The sequence below is a fragment of the Aethalodelphis obliquidens genome, unplaced genomic scaffold (assembly GCF_003676395.1).
Source record: "Aethalodelphis obliquidens isolate GAN/ISIS:26980383/991018 unplaced genomic scaffold, ASM367639v1 scaffold8, whole genome shotgun sequence".
Taxonomy (NCBI): domain Eukaryota; kingdom Metazoa; phylum Chordata; class Mammalia; order Artiodactyla; family Delphinidae; genus Aethalodelphis; species Aethalodelphis obliquidens.
This window is the reverse complement of record NW_020837952.1, coordinates 437,119-461,496: the sequence shown is the minus strand read 5'-3', so window position 1 is coordinate 461,496 and position 24,378 is coordinate 437,119. Positions and strand designations below refer to the sequence as shown.

The window sequence follows — 24,378 nt, the reverse complement described above, 5'->3', positions numbered from 1 at the left end:
TTTCAAAGACATATTAAAATTGATTTTAATCACAATTAACCCCCCCTCCAAGAAAATAATCATCGGTGAAACAGCAGGGGACATGGATTGTTAGAGATATGTCTTCCTCTGTCCAGGCAGGCTCAGCAGCAAAGGGAAAGGGACACAGGTGGGGCAAAAAGGGGGTGAGTCCTAGAAAGCCGGGGGCGAGGCGTGCGACTCCTTCCAAAACCCTCGGTGACGCCCTGAGCAGTTACGGCGCCGGCGCTGGGGGAGCTGCTGTCCCGGAGCCACTGTCTCTCCGCGGACTCAGAAGCAGGAGTGGAGCGAAGAGGGGGCGCTGGGCCAGCAGCGCGGCGATGGGAACTGAGGCCCAGGGAGGCGATGGCTTTCCGCACAGACCCCGCCTAGGACTCTGGAATCCCAAGCTCGACCTTCACCCGCCGGGGGCGTGGCCTTCTAGCCCAGCTCCTCTGGGATCTCAGCCCCACCTCCAGCGCCCACAGTCCCCGAGCGCCGTTCTGCCTCTCCAGCCTCAGTGTCCCCACCCGCGGCGGGTGTGTGTGTGTGTAGGGCGGGGAGAAGGGGGCGGACGGGGTGTGTGCATAGAAGCGCGGCAGTGGGAGCCTCGGCAGCGGGATTCCCTGCGGGAAAACGGCCCCATCCCTCCCCCGGCCTGTTCGAGACCCTGAACCGAAACAGGAGGCAGGAGGCCCCCGGCCGGCCGGGAAGCGGCCCCAGCCCGGATTTCCCTCCCGGGTGGGGCCGCAATGACTCACCCCCTTCCCCCTTCCCCCGGTTTCCTTGTTTGCATTTCTCCTCCCGGCCACGTGGCGGCCGGTGTAGCGGCCCGCAGCCCCTAGCCCGACACCCCCGCCGCCGCGGCCCCGGCTCGCAACCCAAGGGCGCTCCGGCCCGCCAGGGTTTCTCGGGACCTGGGCTCCCGCCGGCTCGGCTCACCCTGGGCTCGAGACTCCGCCCCTCGCCCGTGCCCGCCCCCGCCCCCGCCCCCTTCCCTACTGTAAGGCCTGGCGCGTCCTCCCCGCCCTCCCGGTCCTTCCCGGGAAGGGAAGAGGGCGGGCCGCGCAGGGGGTGTGACAGCTCCCGCCCGGACCAGTGCCAGCTGCAGCCTCGCTTCAGCGCCCGGTGCCAGCTGGCTCTTTCGTCTGGGACGGAGGGGAGGCTCGGGGCTCCTTGTCGCTGGGGGTGGGGGAACACCGCCCCTCAAGTCCCCAGCTTTCCCCCCACCCAAGAGGAGCCTCTCAACCCAGCCTGGCTCGGGCTGCCCTGGCAGCGGGTCCAGCCAGGAATTGGCCTGCTCACTTCGCCTGGGACTTACAGCAGGGGCTCGCTGTTGGCGGGGGGAAGGGGGGCGGGGGGTCTTCCATCAGCCCCCGCCTTTTGCTAGAGGCTGCACGGCTGTGCGAGCTCAAGGAAGAATATGAAGGTGGGTAAGGTGGGGTTAGGGGGAGGAGGAGCCGGAGAGGAAGCTGGCACGGTCGGGGAGTTGGGGTGGGAGAGAGAGGCTTGGTCAGGGGTGAGGGAGGTGGAGAAACGAATGGTTTGAGCTGAAGCTGCATTTCTGGGGCATCCAGAGTCCGTAGTCCCATACCGGGAGTCGGTGGAGATCCCTGCAGGGCCATGGGCGGTGGAGTGGGGCAGAATTCCCCAGAAGACCGGGAAGAAGGACCTGATCTCTGGTGCGCCAGCTGGAGACCCCTAAGTGCGCCAGACCGGCAGGCCCCAGTGAAGGTCTTCCTGTCCCTCCCCCGGCTCCTGGCAGGGATGCAGCACCTCCGCCTGACCAGTCCAGAGGACTCTAGGGAAGTGGTTCTGCCTGGGGCAGTTGTGCCTTGGTCCAGCTGCCCCAGGCCCGGCCTCATGGCTGTCTGCCTTCCTCCTCCCGTCACAGGTGAGCTGGCCAGGTGAAAGCCGCTGGCAGGTGGGCCTGGCTGTGGAGGACAGCTCAGTTCTGGGAGCCCCGCCGGTGGGAGGGCTCCCGGACGTGGTGCCGGAGGGGACGCTATTCAACATGGTGCTGAGGAGGATGCACCGGTCCCGGAGCTGCTCCTACCAGCTGCTGCTTGAGAACCAGCGCCCCAGCTGCATCCAGGGGCTTCGCTGGGTGAGTGCCCACCCCCTGCCCGGGCCAGGCACCAGGGCTGGAGGGGGCCCTGACCGGAAGAACGGGCATGCTTCCGGGGGCCCAACTCGCTCTGGGGGCATGAGGGGGACAGCTGGGGTGGACAGTGGGTCAGGCAGCTTGGCTGCAGTGTGTGGGTGGCTCACACAGCTGCACTGCGTGTGCATGTGGTGCCCAAGTCCCCCCATTCAGGCATGAGGGGAGCGGTACAGGGATTTGTCACGTAGTTGTCACCTCTGTGTGCCTAGAGTTAGGTGCTTGCGTGTCCTCCAGGTGGTGGTGGGAGGCATGTATGAAATGCTGGGGACCAGGTCAAGTGGGGGTCAAGAGGTAAGCTTGGTTACTGTTTTTTAAACATCGCCGCGACAACATTCTCCTTTAGTGAGGGCTGAACTGCATCGAGTCTGCTTTTGGATTTCGGGGTGAGGTGGTCATGTGAACATTGCTTGGCATCTGGCTTTGAGAGGCTCAGGGGAGAATTCTGAGAAGTTTGGAGGCTCTGAGATGAACGGAGCTCCCTTTGCCGGTGAAGAATCTCTCTGGAGCTGCAAGAATGAAGGAGAGAGAAAGGGTGTGGGGGAAGGATGTGGGGGGGCTGAGGGGGCAGGATAAAGGTTGCAGGATCCAAATCATAGAGAAGCTCTCCCCAACCACCCAGACTTAATAGGTTCTTCACCTGAGATTCGCTGTGTCTATTACCTGTGCCCAGCGGGAGAGTACTTGGGCAAAGGGGCGGAGAGAAAGCAGGGCTTGGGAGAGCTCCTCTCTTATCAGCAAATTCCTCTGAGTAGAATGACCACCACTTTCTGCCTCCTTCCTCCTACCTCACCCAACCACCATTTATATTTACCAAAATATGAAGCTGGGTTGAGAAAACTGAAGCCCACCAAGGTGATGGGGTTCTCCTTGCAATGGGAATCGGGAGGAGAATCTAGGTGTCAGTCCCCAGCTCTCCCCCAACTCCTCCCTCCCTGGGTCCTCCTGACAAGGGGCCTCATGGGCCTGGGTCCTGTTCCAGATGATGCTCTGGAGGGGGCAGGGGAGCTGGGTTCCCTCTGGGCTTCGCTGTCTGCCCCCCTCACCCCCCAGGTCACTGGCAGTAGCTACTGCTTGGAGCCAGTGGGCTGGAACCCTCCCTCCCTCCTTCCCTCTCAGGCTATAATTACTTGTGCATTTCCTGTCCCCTTCCCAGCTTGTAGAGGCAAGGTGGGGAGTGGGGGGAAGGTCAGGTGCCAGGACAATGAGGTCACTGGAGGATCCCCTGGGACCCAACGTCTGGGAGGGGGTGGAGGAGGCCACCAGGCTGTCTCCTGTCTCCCCCAGTCCCCCAGAATTGAAGGGCTGGTATGCATGGGGAGGCTGGAAGAGTGAGGGTGAGGGTTAGTGGAGTAAAAAATGGGGTCAGAGGCACAGAAGCAAAGCCCCTCCCCTGCCAGGTATGTGTGGGTGTTGGTGATTAGAGGGAACTTAGATTTTCAGGGCTAGAGACAGGACACATCCTCTCCTGAGGACCATCTCTGGGGAGTGGGGGGGCAGAGGTGGTTTCAGCCCGTTGCGTCTGTGTGTTTTTTTTTTTTTAACATCTTTATTGGAGTATCATTGCTTTACAATGGTGTGTTAGTTTCTGCTTTATAACAAAGTGAATCAGTTATACATATACATATGTTCCCATATCTCTTCCCCCTTGTGTCTCCCTCCCTCCCACCCTCCCTATCCCACCCCTCTAGGTGGTCACAAAGCATCGAGCTGATCTCCCTGTGCTATGCGGCTGCTTCCCACTAGCTATCGATTTTACGTTTGGTAGTGTATGTATGTCCATGCCACTCTCTCACTTTGTCACAGCTTACCCTTCCCCCTCCCCATATCCTCAAGTCCACGCTCTAGTAGGCCTATGTCTTTATTCCCATCTTACCCCTAGGTTCTTCATGACCTTTTTTTTTTTTTTCTTAGATTCCATATATATGTGTTAGCATACGGCGTCTGTGTTTAAGAGACTCTGGGTACCTGTGAGCTATACCTCTCTTCTCTGGATGATGCCTTTGGCAGAGGAGGGGCTCATATGAGGGAACAAGTACCCGGCAGGGAGCGTGCACACACAGGGTGAAGGGTGGATGTTGAAAGGAGGTGGGGCCCAGAGTCCCAGGAGGGCAGTGCTGGGAGTTATTCAGGCCATGCCCCCCTCTTAGAAAATCAAGGGGGAAACCTATCAACCTCCTGAGGTCTGAAGAGAGCACTTTCTGTTCCTACTAGACCAGGACAAGAGAAAATGAAAGCAGGTTACAGCAGGAGGGCCTGAGGTTAGATACAGAAAGGACTTACCAACCACGGCAAAGCTGATGCTGGAATGGGATGGAAGGACGTCTCCTTTGGAAAACATGACGGGGAGATGAGATCTTGTCTGATGTCCGGGAGCCTACAGAGGGACCAATCTGTCTAGAGGCAGGGGCGAGATCAGGATGACCTCTGCTGGGTCCTACCAGCTCAGAGAAGCCTGGGATGCTTCTCTTTGAGTGACTTATTTGGGGGACGTGGCTCTATTCTCTAACTCAGAAAACATGCTTTCATCCAACCCGTCCAAATCATGGTAGTAGCTAATCGTTGTGTGTGTAGTATTTATATCCCAGGCACTATTATGAGCTTTACTTTGTCATACCAGATAATCTCACAGCAGCCCTGTGAGATAGCTACTAATGCCATCATCTCATTTTATAGATGCGAAAGCAGAAGCACAGAGAGGCTAAGTGACAGGTCTAGGGTTACACAGCTGCTAAGGGACAAAGCTGGGTTTTGGTCCTAGGCGATCTGGCTGCAGAGTTCAAGCTCGTAGTGGACTTTCTATTGCTGCGGATGGTAACGCCGACACCCCAAAACATCACCCCCACTCATGCATCCTTTCCCAGTCCCGTCGTACACAGCCCTGGCCTGAGACCCTAGCTGTGGCCTAAGGGAACTGGTCTGACGGGTCCCAACATGGCTTTCTGGCTCTGTGCCTGCCCCTCCAGCGCGACTCTGACCCTCAGTGACGGGGGTGGGGCAGGCCATGGTGCTGATGCCAGGGAAGCTAGCTGGGACCTCCTCTTCCACCCTGAGTCCTTCCTGTCCAAACATGAGAGGAGGCGGTGGGTGAGGGCCTTCACCCCTGCCGTACCAGCCACTGCTTTCCAGCTGAGAACCCTCTAAGCTGACACTCAGCGTTATCAGATCAGGGACAGGGTCAGCGGAAGTACAACATTTCGTGCACTGTGTCCAGATGACAGGTGCCCAGCATGAAATAATAATGTTACATCAAGGTACTTAACACTGACTAAGCAGTTACTACAGAGCAGGCGCAGCTTCGAATGCTTCATGTTATGAACTCCTCGGATCCTCAGAATTACCCCGTGGGACAGGTGCTGTTATCATCAACCCCATGTTACAGAACGCTGAAGCACAGAGACATTTATAAGCAGCCCAAGGTCACACAGCCAGCCGGTAATGGGGAACCGAGATTTGAACCCAGGTGCCTGGCTCCGGAGCCCACACACCTGCTGCTCTGGAATAGCGCCTCCACCCCGATGCTGGGAAGTCCTGGTGCACCGGGAACATGGCAGGGGTCCAGAGGGGCTATGGAACTTGGTCTAACCCAGTATTTTCCAAACTTCCTTGCCCGTGGAACATTCCTGAGGGCAGCATTCACCTCTATCATCTCTGCTTTCATGGCACACGGTGGGGGAAGCACGGGGCCGCGGAGGCACCATGGGATATGGTAGGGCTTGGTGGCTACGGACATGGGCACCATGGGATATGGTAGGGCTTGGTGGCTAAGGACGTGGGCTTTGGAGTCGGAGAGGCACAGCGTGAATCCTGGTGCTCCTGTCTACCGGCTCACGGGGCAGGTTATGTAACCTCTGAGCCTCCTTTTCTCTAGCTGTGAAATAGGAGACAAACACCTACTTCAGGGTCAGCGTTGGTAGGGTTATGCAGTGGGATCTTAAATTTCTAAGCGGTTGTGTGACTCTGGGCAAGTTGCTTCATCCCTCTGGGCTCCTGCTTTCCTCGCAAAATGAGAAGGATGCCTTCCTCAGCTCTGATGGGCCAGAGCCCCCAGCTTCCGAGCCTCCAGCCTCCGTGCACATCCCCTGGGGCAGGACAGGAAGTGCTTTAAGCAGGGCCTGAGGATCTGAGATCTGAGTCTTGACCAGCCTGGCCACGTGACCAGGCACCTCCCCTCCTGATGTGCCCTGGGGGGTCACAATAATACCAGGAAGGGAGTGTGTGTGCGCGGGAGCCTGGGTCGTGGGCACCGAAGGGACTTGGGGCAGGGACTGGGGCCACTTGGGCACTCTGACAGCTACAACAACAAGTCATTAGCACTCGGTACTGTTTGTTCCAACACAGGGGGCTGGCTGGGTAGAACTCCTGCCCTTCCCCCTCCTCGTTTCCTGTCAGTAAGTCTCCAGGGCTATGTCTGGCACCAGGATGGGCCCCATGACCGGGTCAGGGATACCTATGGGATACCTAGCGACTTCCGCCCGGCGTTGGGCCAGGCACCTACGCGCGCCAGACCTCAGGCCTCTGCCTGGCACACGGTGGGAGGATGCTGGGACCAGGGGAGGGGACTGTGGCCCCAGGCCTGGTCGTACCCTAGCTCCCCAGCCAGGTCCTCTTCAGGCCCTGTGTGCGGCTGGGAAAGCAGCAGAGAGAAGTGGGACGGGAGAGGAAACAGGCAGGTGTGGTGGGTGGAGTGGGACCAAGAATGTGAGCACTTCTGGTAGGAACTTGAGTTTATCCGTGGCTGTGCGGCTGTGTCTGAGTTACAAGCGCACTTCACCTCTAGACTTCTGTTTCTTCCTAAGTCGGGGGGGTAGACAATACCTGCTCTGCCTACTTCCCATCTGATCCTATTCTATATGAGATCAGATGAAATCACGGAGGTGGACATACTTTGTAAACTTCAAGTGCCTGCCTTGGGGATGGCTCATAGAGGGTAGGGCATCCTGTCCAGAGATGCCCACAAATTCCAGTCCTCAGGTGGCAGGAAAAGAGGGCCATGAGAGGCTTTCATGGCCGACATCCCAGGGCACACAGGCCCAGGAGTCCTGGATGCCCAGTTGATGCCAAGGGCAGGGAAACCTCGTTCACCAATGATTTGTACGTAAACCCCGTCTTCCAGAGCTGTCCTGTGTGCTACCAAGACTGACTCACTGTTACAGGGTTATTTATGAGCTAGCAGCGACAGCATCTTGGAGAGGAAAGGGGCCTTCCAGCTTCACAGATCAGTAATAATAACTAACATGTATATACAATTACATGTATATGTCAGGCAGTGCTTTAAACATGTGATCTCTATTAACTCACATAATCCTTCCTAAAGCCTGAATTGTTGTTAGGAATGTTTTATAGATTTATAGGCAGGGAGAGGTTAAATCATATATTCAGGGTCACACTGCTGGTAAACAGAGGAGCAGGGATTTGAATCCAGGAGTCGGCTCCAGGGTTTGCATTTTTAACTACCAGTCTGCACTGAGGCCCACAGAGGGCAGGAGTTTCGCCCACGGCCCTGTGACTGGGGACTGACCCTGTGACTGGGGACTGACCCTGGCCTGGCAGGAGGCCCTGGGACTCCAGGCCTCCCGAGCTGCTCACTTTCTGGCCTCTCCCTGGCCTTCTTATCTCATGTCGTCATGCTCCCTCCAGCTCCACTGTGCCCCTTCCCTACACGGTGCAGTTTACCTGGGAGCCTGGGCACACCTGGGCCCTGAGTAAGCAGAACTGGAATCTCTGTGGGGATGCACCGCTGGAGTCAGGAAGCAAGACAAGGGTCTGGGGATAGGGCAGCAGGGCGGGCATGAGGCGGACGCCTGGCATATGGGGGGTGCTCAGTGAGTATTTGTTGAAAGAGTAGCTAAGTGGACGCCTGGAGTCGGGGACTGGGCAGGGGCTGGGACTGATGGGGGTGGGCATCTGACAGCTGGGTTTAAAGGCCTGGCACTAACACTCAAACCCTCCCACCGCCCTCAGACGCCACTCGCCAACAGCGAGGAGTCCCTGGATTTCAGCGTGAGCCTCGAGCAGGTACAAGCCACGAGGGGTGGAGCTGGGAGGCGGAGCACAGCGAGGGCTTCAGGGCCTGAGCCAGCTGTGCCTCTCCCCGGCCCTAGGCCTCCACGGAGCGGGTGCTGAGGGCGGGGAGGCAGCTGCATCGGCATCTCCTGGCCACCTGCCCCAACCTCATCCGAGACCGAAAGTACCACCTCCGACTCCACCGGTGAGTAGTGGCCTTGGCTACCTCCTTGCCCACCCCCTCCAAACCCTCCCCACCCCCTGTTTTCTTTCCCTTTCCCTCTGTTCAGGCACCTGGGCCCAGCTCTGCTTCTAGACCCAGGTGCCTTTCAGATGGAGTGTTCTTCCCTCTCGCCTCTCCCGTCCTGCCATTTGAGACTCCTTCTTCTTCCCTGGCCCCTTCACCTCCCAGGCAATGCTGCTCTGGCCGGGAACTGGTGGATGGGATCTTGGCCCTGGGGCTGGGGGTCCATTCCCGGAGCCAAGCCGTGGGAATCTGCCAGGTGCTGCTGGATGAAGGTGCCCTCTGTCATGGTGAGCCCTAGCCCTGGGTGGGTGCCCGGGGCTGGGCAGTCCTGGGGAGCAGGCACTGGTAGGCATTGCTGGTGGGCATTGCAGCAGGGGGCCTCACACCCACGTGGCCTCAATTTCCTCTCCTCCCCCACGCCTGGGCCTCTGCCCCCCAGTGAAACACGACTGGGCCTTCCAGGATCGAGATACCCAATTCTACCGTTTCCCCGGGCTGGAGCCGGAGCCTGCAGGCCTCCACGAGCTGGAGGAGGAGCTCGTTGAGGCTCTGGCCCTGCTCTCCCAGCGGGGGCCTGATGCCCTGCTCACGGTGGCGCTTCGAAAGCCGTAAGTCGGGCGCCTTGCATCTCGCGGCCCTGCTCTCGGACTCGGTAGTTTCGGTTTCCCTTCTGAGGGAGTGGTCCCTTACTTTTGTGGAGGGAAGGGACCCTGGCTGGACCAGAGGCCTGAGCTCTGGTCTGCATTCCGCCATGGACTTGCTGTGTGATCTCGAGCCCTCCTTCCCCCTCTGAACATGGTCCTTCCTCTGTAACTGAGGCTGTGGGACACGTGGCCTCCGGAGACGCTGCCCACTCTGCAATGCAGAGAGACGGAGGGCTTTGGAATCCGCCGGCAGGTCTGCGTTCAAATTCCAGTTCCACTGGCTACTAGCTCGGTGACCTTGGGCCTCTCCATGCCGGCTTCCTCTTCTGTCAAAGGATAACAATACCAACGTCATGGGGTTGTCGTGAGGGTGGAATGAGGTAATGCGTGTAAAACGCATGGCCCAGTGTCTGGCACACAGTGTGCTCCCGGTAAAGACTGGCCCACTATTGATAAACAGCTACTGCTGGGGCACCGGCTGGCCCAGGCCCAAGCTGGGTGGACGTGGTGGCTTCCCGCTCTTGGCCTTGGGCCCACAGCTCATCACTTCTTCCCCGCCTTCCTGTGCCCGCAGCCCCGGTCAGCGCACAGACGAGGAGCTGGACCTCATCTTTGAGGAGCTGCTGCACATCAAGGCCGTGGCCCACCTCTCCAACTCGGTCAGTCCCCCGACCCAGCCCTGCCCTCCCCACCCCCAAACCTCCCTTCCCTGTGACCGCTGCTGGGCCAGAAGACATTCCCCTCCCCTTCTGCCTGTGGCTGGGAAACCTCAGTCTAATTTCTTGCCCCCGGCATCCTTATCTGTAAGCCCTTCTGCCTCTCTTTGCCCATTTCTTCCCCTTGCTTTGTCTCCCGCTGAATCCCAGGTCACCTGACCTAACTACATCTCTGTCCCCTGAGCACTTGTGGCTTTGGACCTAACCGCCTCACATGCTCCCTCTTCCCCTGAACTCACCTCATAGACCCTCCTCTCCCCACCCCCAGGTGAAGCGGGAATTAGCGGCAGTTCTGCTCTTTGAACCACACAGCAAGGCAGGGACCGTGTGTAAGTCAGACGGGATGGGAAGCTGGGCACCAGGGACCTGGACATGGGCGGAGGCCACAGGGAAGAAGTGATGGGTCCCCGGGGGCATGTCTGATCTGTGCTTCTCTCAGTGTTCAGCCAGGGGGACAAGGGCACCTCCTGGTACATCATCTGGAAGGGATCTGTCAATGTGGTGACCCACGGCAAGGTAAGTCTTCCCTCCCTGCCCAGCCCCCTGGGGTTGACCTCATGGGCAGTGCCTTTAATAGACCCAAGGCTGCCGATCTCCCGGGTCTCCTCCTGCCTTAGTGGCTCTGTCCGCCATGGGTCTGTCCCGGCGAGGGCTGGGCGGCAGGGCTGGGCTGTGACTCAGGCCTGGCTGCAGGGCCTGGTGACCACAGTGCACGAGGGAGACGACTTTGGACAGCTGGCTCTGGTGAACGACGCACCCCGGGCGGCCACCATCATCCTGCGAGAGGACAACTGCCATTTTCTTCGCGTGGACAAGCAGGACTTCAACCGTATCATCAAGGTGCCATTGCTGGGGGTGGGGAGGGCAGGGGACGTGGCAGGGACACGTCTCTGGAGAAGTGGTGTGGGGCAAAGAGTAAAGACCAGAGAGAGCCTTTAAGGGTCAAGGAGAGGTCGAGGGTGGAGAAGCTCGGGGCGCTGGCTGCAGGTGGCAGCCCAGCCCTGCGTGTGTGAGGAGGTGCACAGCGTGCTGAGGAGGGCCAGCGAGCCCTGGGGACCCTGGCTTGGGTGGGAGACCAGGGGGCCGGGCTTACAGAGGGGTGGGGGTCTAGGGTGCAAGGGGATGCAGCATAATGGAGCGTGGGATCCACGGAGGGAGCCCTGGGAGGGATGGGGTGGAGGAAGGGCTCAGGCTGGGTGATGGGCAGGGGTAGGAGTGGGGGTTAAAACCAAGGTCGTGGGCACTGAATGGAGTGGGAAAAGGGCTGAGGGTCCCTGTGGGAGCCTTGTGGGGTTCAGCGTTTGGAACGGGGGAGGGAGAGGGAGAAGCTGTAGGGTGGGGAAAGGAGTCACGGTGTATGTTGAGCACTGGGTGTTGGCTTGTTCTCCAGGATGTGGAAGCAAAGACCATGAGGCTGGAAGAACATGGCAAAGTGGTGTTGGTGCTGGAGAGAACCTCTCAGGGCACTGGCCCTTCTCGTCCCCCAACCCCAGGCAGGAACCGGTAACATACCCACCATGCTGCCTTTCCATACCACCTCTCTTGCCCACCTCCTCTCCTTCCATTTCCCAGGCTTTACTCCCTTCCCCGTGTCATACCCCTGCCCTCTGGCCACCTGGGGGTGGAGAGGCTTCCAGGGACTAAGAGGCATCCCCTGAGTTGGTCCCCCCTCCACCCCAAGGTGAGAGAGGGCTGGCAAATAGGGATGAGTGATACGATTGATTATTGATGTCTGCCCCGGCTGTGGGAAGGGGAGTCGTGGCATAAGTGCTATGGACTGGCTGCTTCTGCTAGGTATATAGTGATGTCTGGCACCCCGGAGAAGATCCTAGAACTTCTGTTGGAGGCCATGCGGCCTGATTCCAGTGCTCATGACCCAACAGGTAGGGGCAGGAGACACCCTGACTGCTCTCTGACTCATTGGGTGGTCAGCACAGCATGGGAGAGGGCCAGGCACCCTGCCGTCTGACCTCATCGCGTGCTAGTTTGGTCCGTTTGGTCAGTTGACGGGAAGTTTGCATTCCTGTGTTCTTGGTTTGGGTGGGAAGCGCGGTGACAGGGACTGGGCATCGCTGGTCCCTTGCCCGTGGTGGAATTGGGGAAAGGGATGCTCCAGCTGGCATATACTTGTGCTCAGTAGACTTGACCGCTGAAGCCCCCACCTGTCCCCTGTCCCTGCCCTACAGAGACATTCCTCAGCGACTTCCTCCTGACCCACAGTGTCTTCATGCCCACTGCCCAGCTTTGCGCTGCCCTCCTGCACCAATATCCTTCCAGCCCCAGGGGATTAGGATGGCGTGTGGAGTGGGGAGAAGGAATCCCTCGTATCGTGGCTGTGCCGAACCCTCCGAAGTGCCAGCATCGTGCCAGGCCCAGCTTGTGCATATGGGCTCTGGGCATCCTGCCCCTCCCTTGCCCAAGGTGTGGTGGGTGGTCTGGTTAGAGGTTGTGGTTCCCTTGACGGGTGCCCACTTTCCACGCGGAGCCCGTGGGAGGCAGCGAGCAGGAGTGCAGCACCTACATCTGCAACAAGAGACAACAGATCCTGCGGCTGGTCAGCCAGTGGGTGGCCCTGTACGGCCCCATGCTCCACACCGACCCTGTGGCCACCAGCTTCCTCCAGGTACCTGGGCGTGAGGCAGGGCTGGACCGGGCTGCCCGGGGTGGACGTGGAATCTCAGTGAACTTTGGCTCCTCCCAGAAACTGTCAGACCTGGTGAGCAGGGATGCCCGGCTTTGCAACCTGCTGCGGGAGCAGTGGCCAGAGAGGCGGCGACACCACAGGTGATGCTTTGGCTCAGGTTAACTCGTCACCTGGGGGACGGGTGGCGCAGCGGGGATGGAGAGCACTGCCTCTGGGGCCAAGCACGTGGCTTGAATCCAGGCTGCACCACTGTAGCTATGCCGCCCTGAGCCCATTACCCTCACTGCCCCCCCACCCCCTAGGGCTTCAGCTCTTGTCTGTAAAACTGGGAGAATACCTACCCCTCACTGCACCTGAAGAGTGCAGCTCAGGGTGTGCTGTGCTCACTTGTTAGTGTTCTCACCGGTCCCCTTGCTGCTCACCCTCCCATCACGTGCTCCTCCGTACGCTCACGCAGCCACAGTCATTCGTGGGCCATCCTTCTAGCCCCAGCACACCTGCTGTGCTCACTGCCTCCTAATTATTGCCAAGCACCCGTGGTGCCAGCTCCTGCCGGCCAGCCCGGTCAATTTCCTAGCGTTTACCTCGCCTTCCGAGACCTTCCCGCCCTCCCAGGCCTCCCATGGGGGCGGCTGAGGTCCAGGGAGAGCTCCTGTGCAGGCTGCCTGCCCGGACACCGCGTCCCTTTCTCCCTTGAGCTCTCTTTCCCTCCCTTGCTGGCCTGGGAAAATCCCAGGATCCAGGGGCTGGATTTCGAGTCTTGCCTGTCTCACCAAATCTTTGATCCTCACCAAATCTGCAGACCTCTGAGCCTCCGGTGAGGGCAGGTAGAATCCAGAGCCCGTGTCGTCCTCTCTGCTCCTGACCCCATGTCATCCCGCCTGCAGGGGGCCCTGCCCGCCACTCTCACCTCGCTCCTCTCGCTCCACAGGTTGGAAAATGGCTGTGGGAACGCATCTCCGCAGATGAAGGTGTCTGCCCCGAATGAGGTCCTCTCGCTTCTGCGGGGCCCCAGCTGTCCCCACTCCTCCAGGGACCGCCGGGCCCCTCCTTCAGCCCCTACCCAAGGGGCTCTGCGTGGGCAGCCCCCCGTCCCCGGTCGGCCCCAGGCACATCCTTGGGTCTGGGATAGGTGTTCATGGAGCTCAGGCTGCATGTGGCGCTGGGGCCAGGCCCTGCAGGGAGACACAGAGGTCTAAGGTCACTGCTCCCCCCGCCCCCCCCAAGCCAGGGGGCTGTTATTCCATCTGGGAGGTGATTCATGCTCACAGTTAGAGCCAGTTAGCAGTTCCCACCTGGGAGGTGAGGGGTGGTGCCTGGGGGTAGCCTCGGAAGCCCAGGGGTTCCTGGGGGCCAGTGCAGGGAGCCCAGAGGAAGGCAGGCCGAGATCCCAGTGCCATTCCCAGCAGCAGGCGGGGCGGGGGGAAGCAGGAGGAAGAGCCGTGATGGGCGCGAGATTTGAGGGATGGGGCGGAAGGGGCTGGGCAGCTAAGTTGGGGCTGGCTGGGGGCTCATGCATTGGGAATAACACCTAGATGCCTCACCTGGGCCTGCAGCGCCCAGCTGCTTCTCCCACCTCATCCTGCTCCCCCCTCCTCCTCGCAGGCTCCTTTTCGGCTAAAGGTGAAGTTCAGCCCCTCCTCAGTCTCCTGCCCTTACCTGCTGACCCCTCTCCCACCGGCTCCCCTCCAAGGTGTCCTCTATGGTTTTCCTCAAAACATTATCCCAGTGGAATTGTTTTCTTTGTGTACTTGCTTATTGTCTGTTGGTGTCTGTCATGTCCCACTGGAATGCCCGCGTGAAGGGCCTTGACCTCTGTCTCCCCAGCCTGTGGTTGCCACTCAGGGAACGGCCAGCGGGCACTGCGTTAGGTGCCGAGGATGCCGTAGGGGGCGGGGGGAGCCACGCTGGCCTCGAGGGGCTTGCAGCCAAGCGAGGGACGGGGCTGCAGGGCAATCTCATGCTGTATAAGGGCGAAGACAGGGGTCTCTGGAGACGGGAAGGGGAGGGCTGACTCCGGGTCAGGGTCAGGGAGAAGCGACCGCTGGGCCTGGAGGAGAGGGGGGAGGTGGGCAGGGGCCAGAGCAGGTGCCCCCCCCCGCACTGTGGGCCACGGTAAGGGGCCTGGCCTTTGACCCCAGAGCAGCGTGAGCCGTTGAAGGTGTCTGAGCCGAGGACTGACAAGATGAGATTTGCGTATTGCATAGGTCAGCTGAGGAGACTGCGCTATCCAGCAGACAGTGACGGTGGGAGCCGTGATAGGAAGCTTAATCGGGCTCTTGTCAGGCAGATGGCAGTGGTAGAGAGGGAGGCGCTCGAGAGGTGAGGCTGGCGGAGAATAGCTGGGCCGTTTTAGTAGATAAAGAGTGAGGCAACACACGGGCTGGTGGACCCTGAGGTTGGCCTGGGCTGGGGAGGGGGGCACACGGAGACCCCAGGACTAGAGACATGCCGTGGGGAAGCGGGGGCTGGGCAGCAGGAACCATGAGCCCAGGGGAATGGCGGAAGAGTAGCCTGGCAGGTGGGATGAGGGATCCGAGGGGTGTGTTGAGTTTGGGGTGATGGAGCACAGACGCGGGAGGATCCAGGAGGCATTTGAGACCAGGGCCTGGAAGAACATTCAGTGCTCAGTGGTATGGTTTTAAGAGTCTTCCATCTGCGGGGGTGGGGTGGAGTGGGAGGGTGCGTGAGGCTGGGGGGAGCTCGGAGGGGAGTGCAGAGATCTGGAAATCCAGGGAAGAGCCATGAACCAAGGTCCGAACCTGATCTGCCACCTTCAGAGCAGGTAGAGAGTCAGTACAAGAGTTAGAAAGAGTGGTCGGTGTGCAGAGGAGCTGTGTGAGGGAGGCCTCTGGCCAGCGGGGGCTCCCCAGCAGCCCACTGTGGTGGGGCCATGGAGGAAGGGCTGTGGGGTGACGGGGCAGCTGACACAGTTGAGTGCTGGTGGACAAGAGCGGGGTGTGTGTGTGTGGGGGCGCAGGTGGCGGGTTAGGATTCCAGCTGGGCCACTTAGCAGCTGTGTTTCTTTGGGTATGTTACTTAACGTCTCTGAGCCTCACTGATCTCATCTATAAAATGAGGATAATAATATTTTGTCAAAGGGCTTTTGTGACTATTTAGATAGTTAAAAGATGCCTGTACTTAGCCTGGCATGTAGCAAATAGCAAATGGTAGCTGAAGGAGGAAAACACCGAGATCAACAGCTGAGGTGTGTTCGTATTAGAGCAATTCTAGACCCATCTGGTAGAGGGGGTAACACACACGTAGAGGGGCACAGACTTTGCTCTGTCTCCTCCAGGAGCCTCAGTCCCCAGCGCCTTACCTGGCCCAGATTCATGGGCCAAGCAGAGCCCAGGGTGGTGTGCGTGCCCCGCGGATGCCATGCTCCTGGTGACAGAGGCCCCTCCCCGTCCCTGCATGCTCTCCTGTGTCCTCCCGGCCTTACTTTCTCTCCCTCTCAGGCCCGGAACATGCCTGTTTGGCTCCCCAGCCAGGATGAACCTCTCCCCAGCAGCAACTGTGCCATCCGAGTCGGGGACAAAGGTTGGTGGTCTGTCCAAGCCAGCCAGTTCATAGCTCGAACCCTACTGTCATCACCCTTGACCTTGGGGCGCCTGGCCGAGGATGGCATGCCACGCTCCTCGGGGTCTGTGTTCCAGGCTCCCCCTCTCCTTGGCTCAGGGCCTCCCACCCACCCAAGCTATTCCGTAGTGCCCTTGCCCGCCTGCTCGGGACCCTCCCTCCACTGCAGTCGCTGCCCTCTCCCTCCTGGGGTGGGGAGACGAAGCAGCCCCCCCCCCCCACAGCTCAGCCAGCCTTCCTCTCCAGTCCCCTATGACATCTGCCGGCCGGACCACTCGGTGCTGACCCTGCAGCTGCCTGTGACGGCCTCAGTGAGAGAGGTGATGGCGGCGTTGGCCCAGGAGGACGGCTGGACTAAGGGGCAGGTGCTGGTGAAGGTGAACTCTGCGGGCGGTGAGTTGTGTCTCTGGGTAGGGTGGCCCCAAGGGAGGGGACCCCCTCAGAGCCGTGCCCATCCCCCGAATTAAGATTATCATCATCTCTATTATCTTTATCATGTTAGTGATGGTTGGCATTTATTGGGAGGTTTCTTACATCTCTTCAAAGTGCTTTGCATGTGGTGAAGAGCATGAACTCTGGGGCCTGTTGCCCACATTTGACTTCTGCCCTTTGGCTCCCTTCTCTCTGTCCCTGGGCAGGATGCTTAATCTCTCTGGGCTCTGTTTCATCATCTGTAAAATGGGGATGAAAAGAGTGCCTGCTTCATAGAGGAATTGTGAGGATAAATGAGCTCATCTATAAAAGTGTTTAGAATGCGGTCTGACCCATAGTCAGCACTACGTTATTATCTGTTATTACGTAGCTACTGCTACGTCATTATCATGCTTACATATTTATTGAACTCTAATAGCAATCTTATGAGATAGGTATTTTGATCCTATTTTCAGACAAGGAAACTTAAGCTCAAAGGGGTTCAGTGATTTTCCCAAGTTCACACAGCGAGAGCATCGTTGAGAGCCTTTGAATTCGGGTAGTTGCTCATTTAGTCTGTAGTCATCTTTGAGGGTCAGCTGTGGGCCAGCAGTGTGTTAGGAGGTAGAGGTACCATGGCAGGTAAGATAGAGCAGCTTGACGGTTAAGAGCCTAGACAGTGGACTCCCAGATCTGAGCTGGAATCCCATACCCACTGCTTACTGGCTGTGTGATCCTGGGCGAGTCGTTTAACCTCTGTGAACTTCGGTTTCCTCGTCTGTCGAATGAGCACTGTAACTGTACCTATCACATAGGACTGCTGTGGCTATTAAATAAGCTACTGTGTTTAAAGCCGTTAGCACGGGACCCAGCATAAAGCTGGTGCTTGGAATACGGCAACATGAGGATTATTAAGACCTGCCTTTGGAGAACTTGGGACATTAAAAACCACTGTTGTCCATGAAGGACACAGCCCAGGTCTGACAGCTGGAGCCCAGGGTAGGCAGCTGAGAATAATGGCAAGGAATGGCAGGGACACTGGCAAAGCCTCCTTCCTTCAGGAAGTGGGGAGAGAGGATGAGGTCACCTGTGCCTATGTGCTGCTCTGGGAAGCACTGCCCTCTGGTGGCTACCTGGCAAGTTGCAGTTGTCCTAAGCCAGTGTTTATTGAGACCCTACGTGCCTCAATATTTTATTACAAACTCCATAATATGTGTATATTTCCTTGTAAGTCATATACATATATTCCTACCCTAATGTTACATGATCATAACACAACACACAAAATAGAAGTGCAAAACAGGTGAGAAAAACCAATAAAGTGAAAGAGCTACGGTTTTTTCAAGGACACGTGGATGGTCTTGTGTACCTTAATTTGGAGGCTGATGGTCTAGGGACTGGGGACTCAGACATGACTAAAAACCCAGTCTCAGTCCACAAGAGCTGATGAAAATCCGCACAAAGATTTCTGCAGGGCCTTTCCCAGTTCTCAAAAGGCCTGTATATGTATCGTGTATTTATAGCCACTAGTTATATTTATATCAATGATTTCATTTGACTTGTAAGTAGTCAGGGAAAATCTTAGTGTCTCCGTTCGACAAAGGAGGAAGCCGAGGCTCACTGAGACTCCAGCGTTGCCTAGCGTCAGCCTGTCTCACTAAGACTCCCCTTTCGTCGTCCTTGGGCCGTGCTACCCTGTGTGTGTGGATGCGTGGGCATGCGCACCTGTGTATTTAGAACACCTGCCCAGGGCTCCAACCCCGCTACGGGGAGAAGAGACCTTCCAGCCTCCTGAATGGGGTCTCCACCCTGCCTCCGGTTGCTTGCTGGCCGCCCTCTCTGTCCCCACCCGGCACAGCCTCTGCTCTCTTTGCAGACACTGTTGGCCTGCAGCCAGATGCCCACGGTGTGGCCACATCCCTGGGACTCAACGAGCGGCTCTTTGTTGTCAACCCTCAGGAAGTGCACAAGCTGGTAGGGACAGGCAGGGCGCCAGGGCCTGGGGAGGAGCTGCGTTTTGCGGGTGGTAGGAGTGGGTGCTAGGGTCACATGGAGAAGACGGGGAGGGCTGGCTCTGACTGCTGCTGGGCCTTAAGGAGGAAGAGGAAGGAGTTGGCCTCAGCCAATGGGGAAAGTCCCCAGGATGTGGGAGGGGAGAACGGGTTGGGAGCTCTCAAGGGGGAAGAGGGAGACCTGCCTCATCAGGGGTTCCCCAGAGAACAGGCACCCTACAAGGAGGGGTCCCAGCGTCGGGGAGCTGTCTGGGACATGCCTCCTTGGGAAGCCCTTCCATCAGATGCCCCTCCAGCCCCTGCCCTCCCTGACATTCCTCCGACCCTGGGCACAGAGGCTCCTCCCACCCTGCACCTTTCCCCCGGATTCCCCAGGCAGCCCCCCTGAGCACTCTTCCACCTGCAGACCCCACACCCCGAGCAGCTGGGGCCCACCGTGGGCTCTGCAGAGGGGCTGGACCTGGTGAGCACCAAGGACCTGGCGGGCCAGCTGACGGACCACGACTGGAGCCTCTTCAACAGCATCCACCAGGTGCAGGAGCAGAGCGGAGGGGAGGGGGCCGGCGATGTGGGCTCCCCGCCTGCCACGCGCTGACCGCTCATGCTGTCCCCGCCCAGGTGGAGCTGATCCACTACGTGCTGGGCCCCCAGCCCCTGCGGGACGTCACCACCGCCAACCTGGAGCGCTTCATGCGCCGCTTCAATGAGCTGCAGTACTGGGTGGCCACGGAGCTGTGTCTCTGCCCTGTGCCCGGACTGCGGGCCCAGCTGCTCCGGAAGTTCATCAAGCTGGCTGCCCAGTGAGCGCTGTGGGCTGGGTGCGCTGGGTGGGCGGAGTCCTGAGGCTGCCTTTACTTAAATGCCCGACCCATGGGCAGGGCGTTGCCAAATCTGCCAGCCCCACGCTTCCCTGGGTCCCCTGGAGCCTCCGCCTCCCCACCCCGTCCGGCCCCAGTGCCCGCAGGGCGCTGGACCCCAGGTCGGCTGCTGTATGGGTGTGGGGCTTTGCACGTGGCTGAGGGTCTCTGGGTCTTCTGTTCACAGCCTCAAGGAGCAAAAGAATCTCAATTCCTTCTTTGCCATCATGTTTGGCCTCAGCAACTCGGCCATCAGCCGCCTGGCCCAGACCTGGGAGGTGAGTGCCATCTGCCGGGGCAGGCCAGGGCCTTCCCACCTCGGTCCTGAGTCAGGCCCCTGCCCGTTCTGGGGGTCCTTTTTGGGGATGGAGCTCCCACCCCAGAGCAGTGACAGCCCCGCCTGCCTCTCCTTCACAGAGGCTGCCCCACAAAGTCCGGAAGCTCTACTCGGCCCTCGAGAGGCTGCTGGTGAGTGCTGGGCCCCGGTTCCTCCCTCCAGAAACCCCGATTCTTGGCTCCCTTGCAGCCTCTCTGCCGGTCCTTGTCTACTTCTGGGTCCCCTTGTCTACCCTGGGTCAGGGCCTGGTTCCCTTTGGCCTGTGAGTTTGGGGTGCTGGCTGAGGAACAGGTGTTTAGCATGATTGGATAGTGTGCTATATTCCTCAGTATGTGTGCTGGGAGGATGGCCTTTGCTGTGGCTATGAGGTCCTGCATGAGGGCAGTGTCTGGTCCTGGGGTCTGAGGTGCCAGGGGACTGCTGGGGGATGCTGGATTCCAGCTGACCTGCCTCAGGACACAGGAGGCAGGTCCTGACCTCAGCTCCCATGGTGTTCTGGGGCCTGTCAGTGGTCCCTCAGGAGACTCAAGGAGCCCATGTGCCAGCCCAGGCCAAAAGATGAGGAAAGAATTCAGGAGCCGAGCCCTCCACTGCCAGGAGCTGTTAGGGGGGCTGGTTTGAAAGGTTTGACAGTATTCAGGGGAGAGCTAGTGCAGGGTGCTTTCATCAGCAAGGTTCTAAGACGCTTGAGGAAAAACTTCTCCTGGGGCTCAAGAGGTTCAAAGGAAGTTACCCACTAGAGAGAGAGAGGGAGAAACAGGGACAGAAAAGAAAGAGTTTTCCATGAAACCTCAGGGCCCCTGTGATAATGGCCACGACGTGTCCTTGGGGTTTAATCAGAGGCCAGGAAGCCACATCACGCAGACTGGCAGTCACAGGTCCAGGCCCCTCCCGCCTCCGCAGAGCCTGCCTTGGTGAGATCTGGGGCCGAGAGGAAGCTGAGCTCCAAGGGGATGGGTGCACAGCCTCTCCTTGGGACGGTGGGCATTGGTTGCGCTGTGGCACGTGGTGGGTTATGGTGTATGGGACCTTCCCTCTCTCACTGTGGCTTCTTCCCTCTCAGGACCCCTCATGGAACCACCGTGTGTACCGTCTGGCCCTCACCAAGCTCTCCCCTCCCCTCATCCCGTTCATGCCCCTTCTTCTCAAAGGTAAGAGGGCCAGTATCCACCTCCCTGTCTCCATCCCATCCATTCCTGCCCCCGTGTGTCCATCCGACCCTCTGAGTGATTCCAGTGCGCCGATGCCCTGGGGGACACAAAGATGAACTAGGAGTTCACAGGGTAGGAGCAGAGTTAAGACATGCAGACGTTAGATGGCCGATGATACGAGGCCTAAGAGATACAAGGAAATCGCTCCAGGAGGTTAGTTGGAGAGGAAGAGGGCCATGTGGGGGACCGACAGGCCCGAGCCCCCCTGTTATTGACCCCTCACCTTTCCTTGGCTGCTGGAAGGGGAAGGAGTTTGGGGACCTATGAGCAAAGCCCATCTCTTTGCAGACATGACCTTCATCCATGAGGGAAATCACACGCTGGTAGAGAATCTCATCAACTTTGAGAAGATGGTGAGTCCGAGGAGAGTGGCTGCCTGACACTGGAATGGGTGGCAGGCTATGCATATGGCTGAGGGTCTCTGGGTCTTGCAAGACGATGGCCTTGCAAGGGGTTGGGGATGGGGTGGGAGATGGTCTAAAGTTGTTCTCAACCATATAAATATGAATTCTTCCTTGAAAATAGCCATTACTCCATTGCATGCCCTCATGAGGGTCTGGTCTCCACTGGGGAGTGCTGGGGTGACAGCCTCAACTATCTCGCACTTCAACCGGAGCCCCCTCCCGTCTAAGCCCTCCCTGACCTCTGTTCTTCCCAATGCCTGGTCCCCACTGGGTTTCTGGGTGAGCTGGGGCACAGCAGACAGGACCCCATCTCCTACAGCCGCTAGTTCCTACGAGCACTTCAGCTGTCCCGCAGGCCACACCAGGGTCCCATTCCTCACACTGGGTCTCACGTCCTTGCTTGGCCCGCAGAGAATGATGGCCAGAGCTGCGAGGATGCTGCACCACTGCAGAAGCCACAGCAACGGTGAGAGGGCGTGTTCCCCGCGTAGGTGCCCCTGACCGGTGTCCCCTTCAAGGCACTGGCTTGGTCCTGTCTCGCTGACTCCCCCCTCTCACCCGCCAGTGCCTCTGTCACCGCTTAGAAGCCGAGTCTCCCACCTGCACGAGGACAGCCAGGCGGCCAGGATTTCCACGTGTAAGTGCGGGCAGGGGTGGGCGTTGACGAGTTGGCCATGGCTGGCATTTACAGGCACGTGCATACGTGATGCTGATGACGCTTCACAACACCTCTGTGAGGTAGGCAGAATGTTATCCTAACTTGAAGATGTGCAAACGGGCTGGAGCCTTGAAGAAGCCTGTGGAAGCCACAGGGTTAGATAGAGCTGGGACCCAGGTACTCTTACCCCAGATCTGCGTTCTTTTAATTGGCCTTCAGTTGCATGAAATGGGATTCACTGTAATCCACAGTTCATACCACACCGTCCTCATTATTTTAATGTATGTATGTAGATTCTGATAATACAATGGGCACCTCTGGACCCAAGCCAAACATGAGGACATTGACAATAGCTTCCATCTCCCTAGTGGTGTCCCTCTCTCCTGTCCTCGTGCCCCTCCCGCCCAGGGGAGCCACTCTCCTGAATTTTGAGTTACTCGTTTTCTTGTTTTGGAAAATGGGTTTATTATATATACGTACGATAAAATATATATGCACACGCACATACATATACATCTTTTAAATACCTCATATATATATGACAACAAAATATTCTTTAGTTTTAGTTGTTTTTGAGCTTAGTAAAAGGGGTATTAAACTGTATGCAATTTGGGGGGCCTGTTTTCTCCAGTCTGTGCTCTTGACCGCCATGCTATTCTGCCCCAGCAGGGGGGCAGGGTGTTTTCTAGATCGGCCCTGGGAAGTGGCAGGCTCGGTGGCGGAGGGCAGGGAGGCCGATTTGCTCCTTGGAGGAGGAGGGGTGGGCTCTACAAAGTGCGCGGCGCCCCCCCGCCGACCACCCCTCCCCCCCTCCCCCCACTTAGGCTCGGAGCAGTCCCTGAGCACCCGGAGTCCAGCCAGCACCTGGGCTTATGTCCAGCAGCTGAAGGTCATCGACAACCAGCGGGAACTGTCCCGCCTCTCCCGGGAGCTGGAGCCGTGAGGAGGGGCCGGGCTGGAGCAGGCACTGGCCGCCGGGAGAGCCAGGGCGAGCCGGGCCAGGAGGCCCACGGGCTGGCCGCGCCGGGCAGGGGCTGTCCGTGGACTGAACTTGAGGCCCTGGAGTGGGCGGCATGGAGGCAGCCGTCCCCTTGATGACTGGTGGCCAAGGAGGACCTCGGAATGGAATGAGCCGGGGCCCAAGGCCAAGGAATGGGGGACAGAGAAGCCCTGGAGTGGGTGGGAGAGCAGAGCGCTCCCTCTGTGTGTTCAATAGAGAGCTCTCCGCACCAGGTCTTTTCCAGATTCCATGCCTCTCGGCTTTGTTGACCGGCCATCGCTGGGCCCCTGGGGTGTGTTTCCGCAGTGGACCGAGCGTCTGCATGTGTGTGGCATGTGGGTGGCAGGGGCAGGCCTGCTGCCCGGGGAGGTGGGGAGGCAGGGAAGGGTGGGGGCCGTGCTGCTTTTCTTTCCACGGCCTGTGCGATAAACAGCTGGGTGTGGTCGGTGCTGTTTGTCTGGGAGTGGTGGTCCCTGAGGAGACTTATTGTTACCCTAAGCGGACAGAGAGGCTGTGTTCTCGGGCCAGCCCCGGAGGGTGTGGCAGGGAAGGCCGAGCCCTGCCCCCTGCCCGGGATGGTCTCCGGGACCCTGCAGGGCTCCAAGGCTGACTGTGGCTGGACCTCAGCCCCTTGGTCACCAGAGCGGCAGGAGCCTGGAGCCCTGCACGGGGCTCGCCGGAGTGGCCCTCAGCTGTCCACAGTGGTCTGAGAGGTCGCTCCTCCCTCCTCTCCCCTCCCCACTCCACTTCCTGCCCGTCTGCTTGCAGCCCCGCTGGGCGGTGCTCCGCGAGGCGAGGCGAGGCAGAGGTGATGGAGAGGCTAAGGCCGAGGCTTCTGAGGGGAGCCCATCCCTTGCTGAGGCCTAAGGGCATCCAGGAGTCAGATTTCCTGCCAGCAAGCCTTGTCAGCTTGGAGTCCCCTCTCCCCTGCCAGCTGCCGTGACGGGCAGTGAGGACCCTCCTGCCCCGGGAACTCACGTGAGGAAGCCCCAGGTGGGGCTGCCCTCCTCTCTGCTCCCTGTGGCTCTGAGCCTGGCCAGGGGAGGTGCGCTGTCTGACCCCGAGAGGGGCCTCTCGGCCTTGGGGATGACCCGGAGTAGGTTCTGAGCAGCAGGGTCCTGGGGCATGTGGAGGGAGTGGGCCCATACCTGGGAGGAGGAGGCAGCTGGTACAGCTGCTGGGGCTCAGGCTGGACACACCCTCACCTCCCCCGCCCCCACACTGCCAAACCTCTCATCCTTGTGGTCATGGACACGCACTGCTTCCAGAAAGGGCCAGAGCCCTTGGCAGGAGGCAGCCCAACTGGGATTATGCCTCGGGTTTCTAAGTGCATCTGAGCAAGTCAATGAACAGTTCTCTGCCTCCATTTCTCCATCTGTAAGATGGGTGTGATACGATGATCTCAGATCAGCGCTTAGTGGCAAACAAGTAAACTGCAGCTCTGCCTCTGCAGCTGAGGTGACAGCTGACGGCTGTCCTGTGTCCTCTGCC

General features: G+C 58.9%; 1 protein-coding gene across 5 annotated transcripts; it reads left to right on the top strand.

The window, feature by feature from the left end:
* The first annotated feature begins 280 nt into the window (after nt 1-280).
* RAPGEF3 (Rap guanine nucleotide exchange factor 3) lies at nt 281-23,132 on the top strand. 5 transcript variants are annotated; one of them, XM_027106042.1, is made up of 28 exons: nt 282-536; nt 1,892-2,104; nt 8,123-8,176; nt 8,263-8,369; nt 8,577-8,698; nt 8,851-9,019; nt 9,630-9,714; nt 10,040-10,100; nt 10,211-10,287; nt 10,465-10,611; nt 11,162-11,274; nt 11,566-11,654; nt 11,958-12,036; nt 12,244-12,394; nt 12,473-12,555; nt 13,347-13,386; nt 15,877-15,958; nt 16,244-16,390; nt 18,285-18,382; nt 18,827-18,952; nt 19,039-19,220; nt 19,465-19,555; nt 19,695-19,745; nt 20,678-20,765; nt 21,114-21,178; nt 21,641-21,695; nt 21,795-21,866; nt 22,712-23,132. In XM_027106042.1, the coding sequence occupies exons 1-28, from the start codon at nt 339-341 to the stop codon at nt 22,828-22,830; spliced, it is 2,964 nt and encodes a 987-aa protein (XP_026961843.1). In that variant the 5' UTR covers nt 282-338; the 3' UTR covers nt 22,831-23,132. The 5 variants fall into 5 exon arrangements, with proteins under 5 accessions (XP_026961844.1, XP_026961843.1, XP_026961842.1 ...); XM_027106041.1 differs by having other exon boundaries at nt 18,267-18,382; XM_027106044.1 differs by lacking the exon at nt 282-536 and adding an exon at nt 568-1,426 and having other exon boundaries at nt 18,267-18,382.
* The last annotated feature ends 1,246 nt before the right edge of the window (nt 23,133-24,378 follow it).

Excerpts from the sequence above, each read along its gene's own strand:
- RAPGEF3 (XM_027106041.1), top strand. The coding sequence starts at position 339 with ATGGGAACTGAGGCCCAGGGAGGCGATGGCTTTCCGCACAGACCCCGC. Across the intron at positions 9,020-9,629 it reads ACGGTGGCGCTTCGAAAGCC|CCCCGGTCAGCGCACAGACG; the intron begins GTAAGTCGGGCG and ends CTGTGCCCGCAG. Across the intron at positions 21,867-22,711 it reads GGCGGCCAGGATTTCCACGT|GCTCGGAGCAGTCCCTGAGC; the intron begins GTAAGTGCGGGC and ends CCCCCCACTTAG.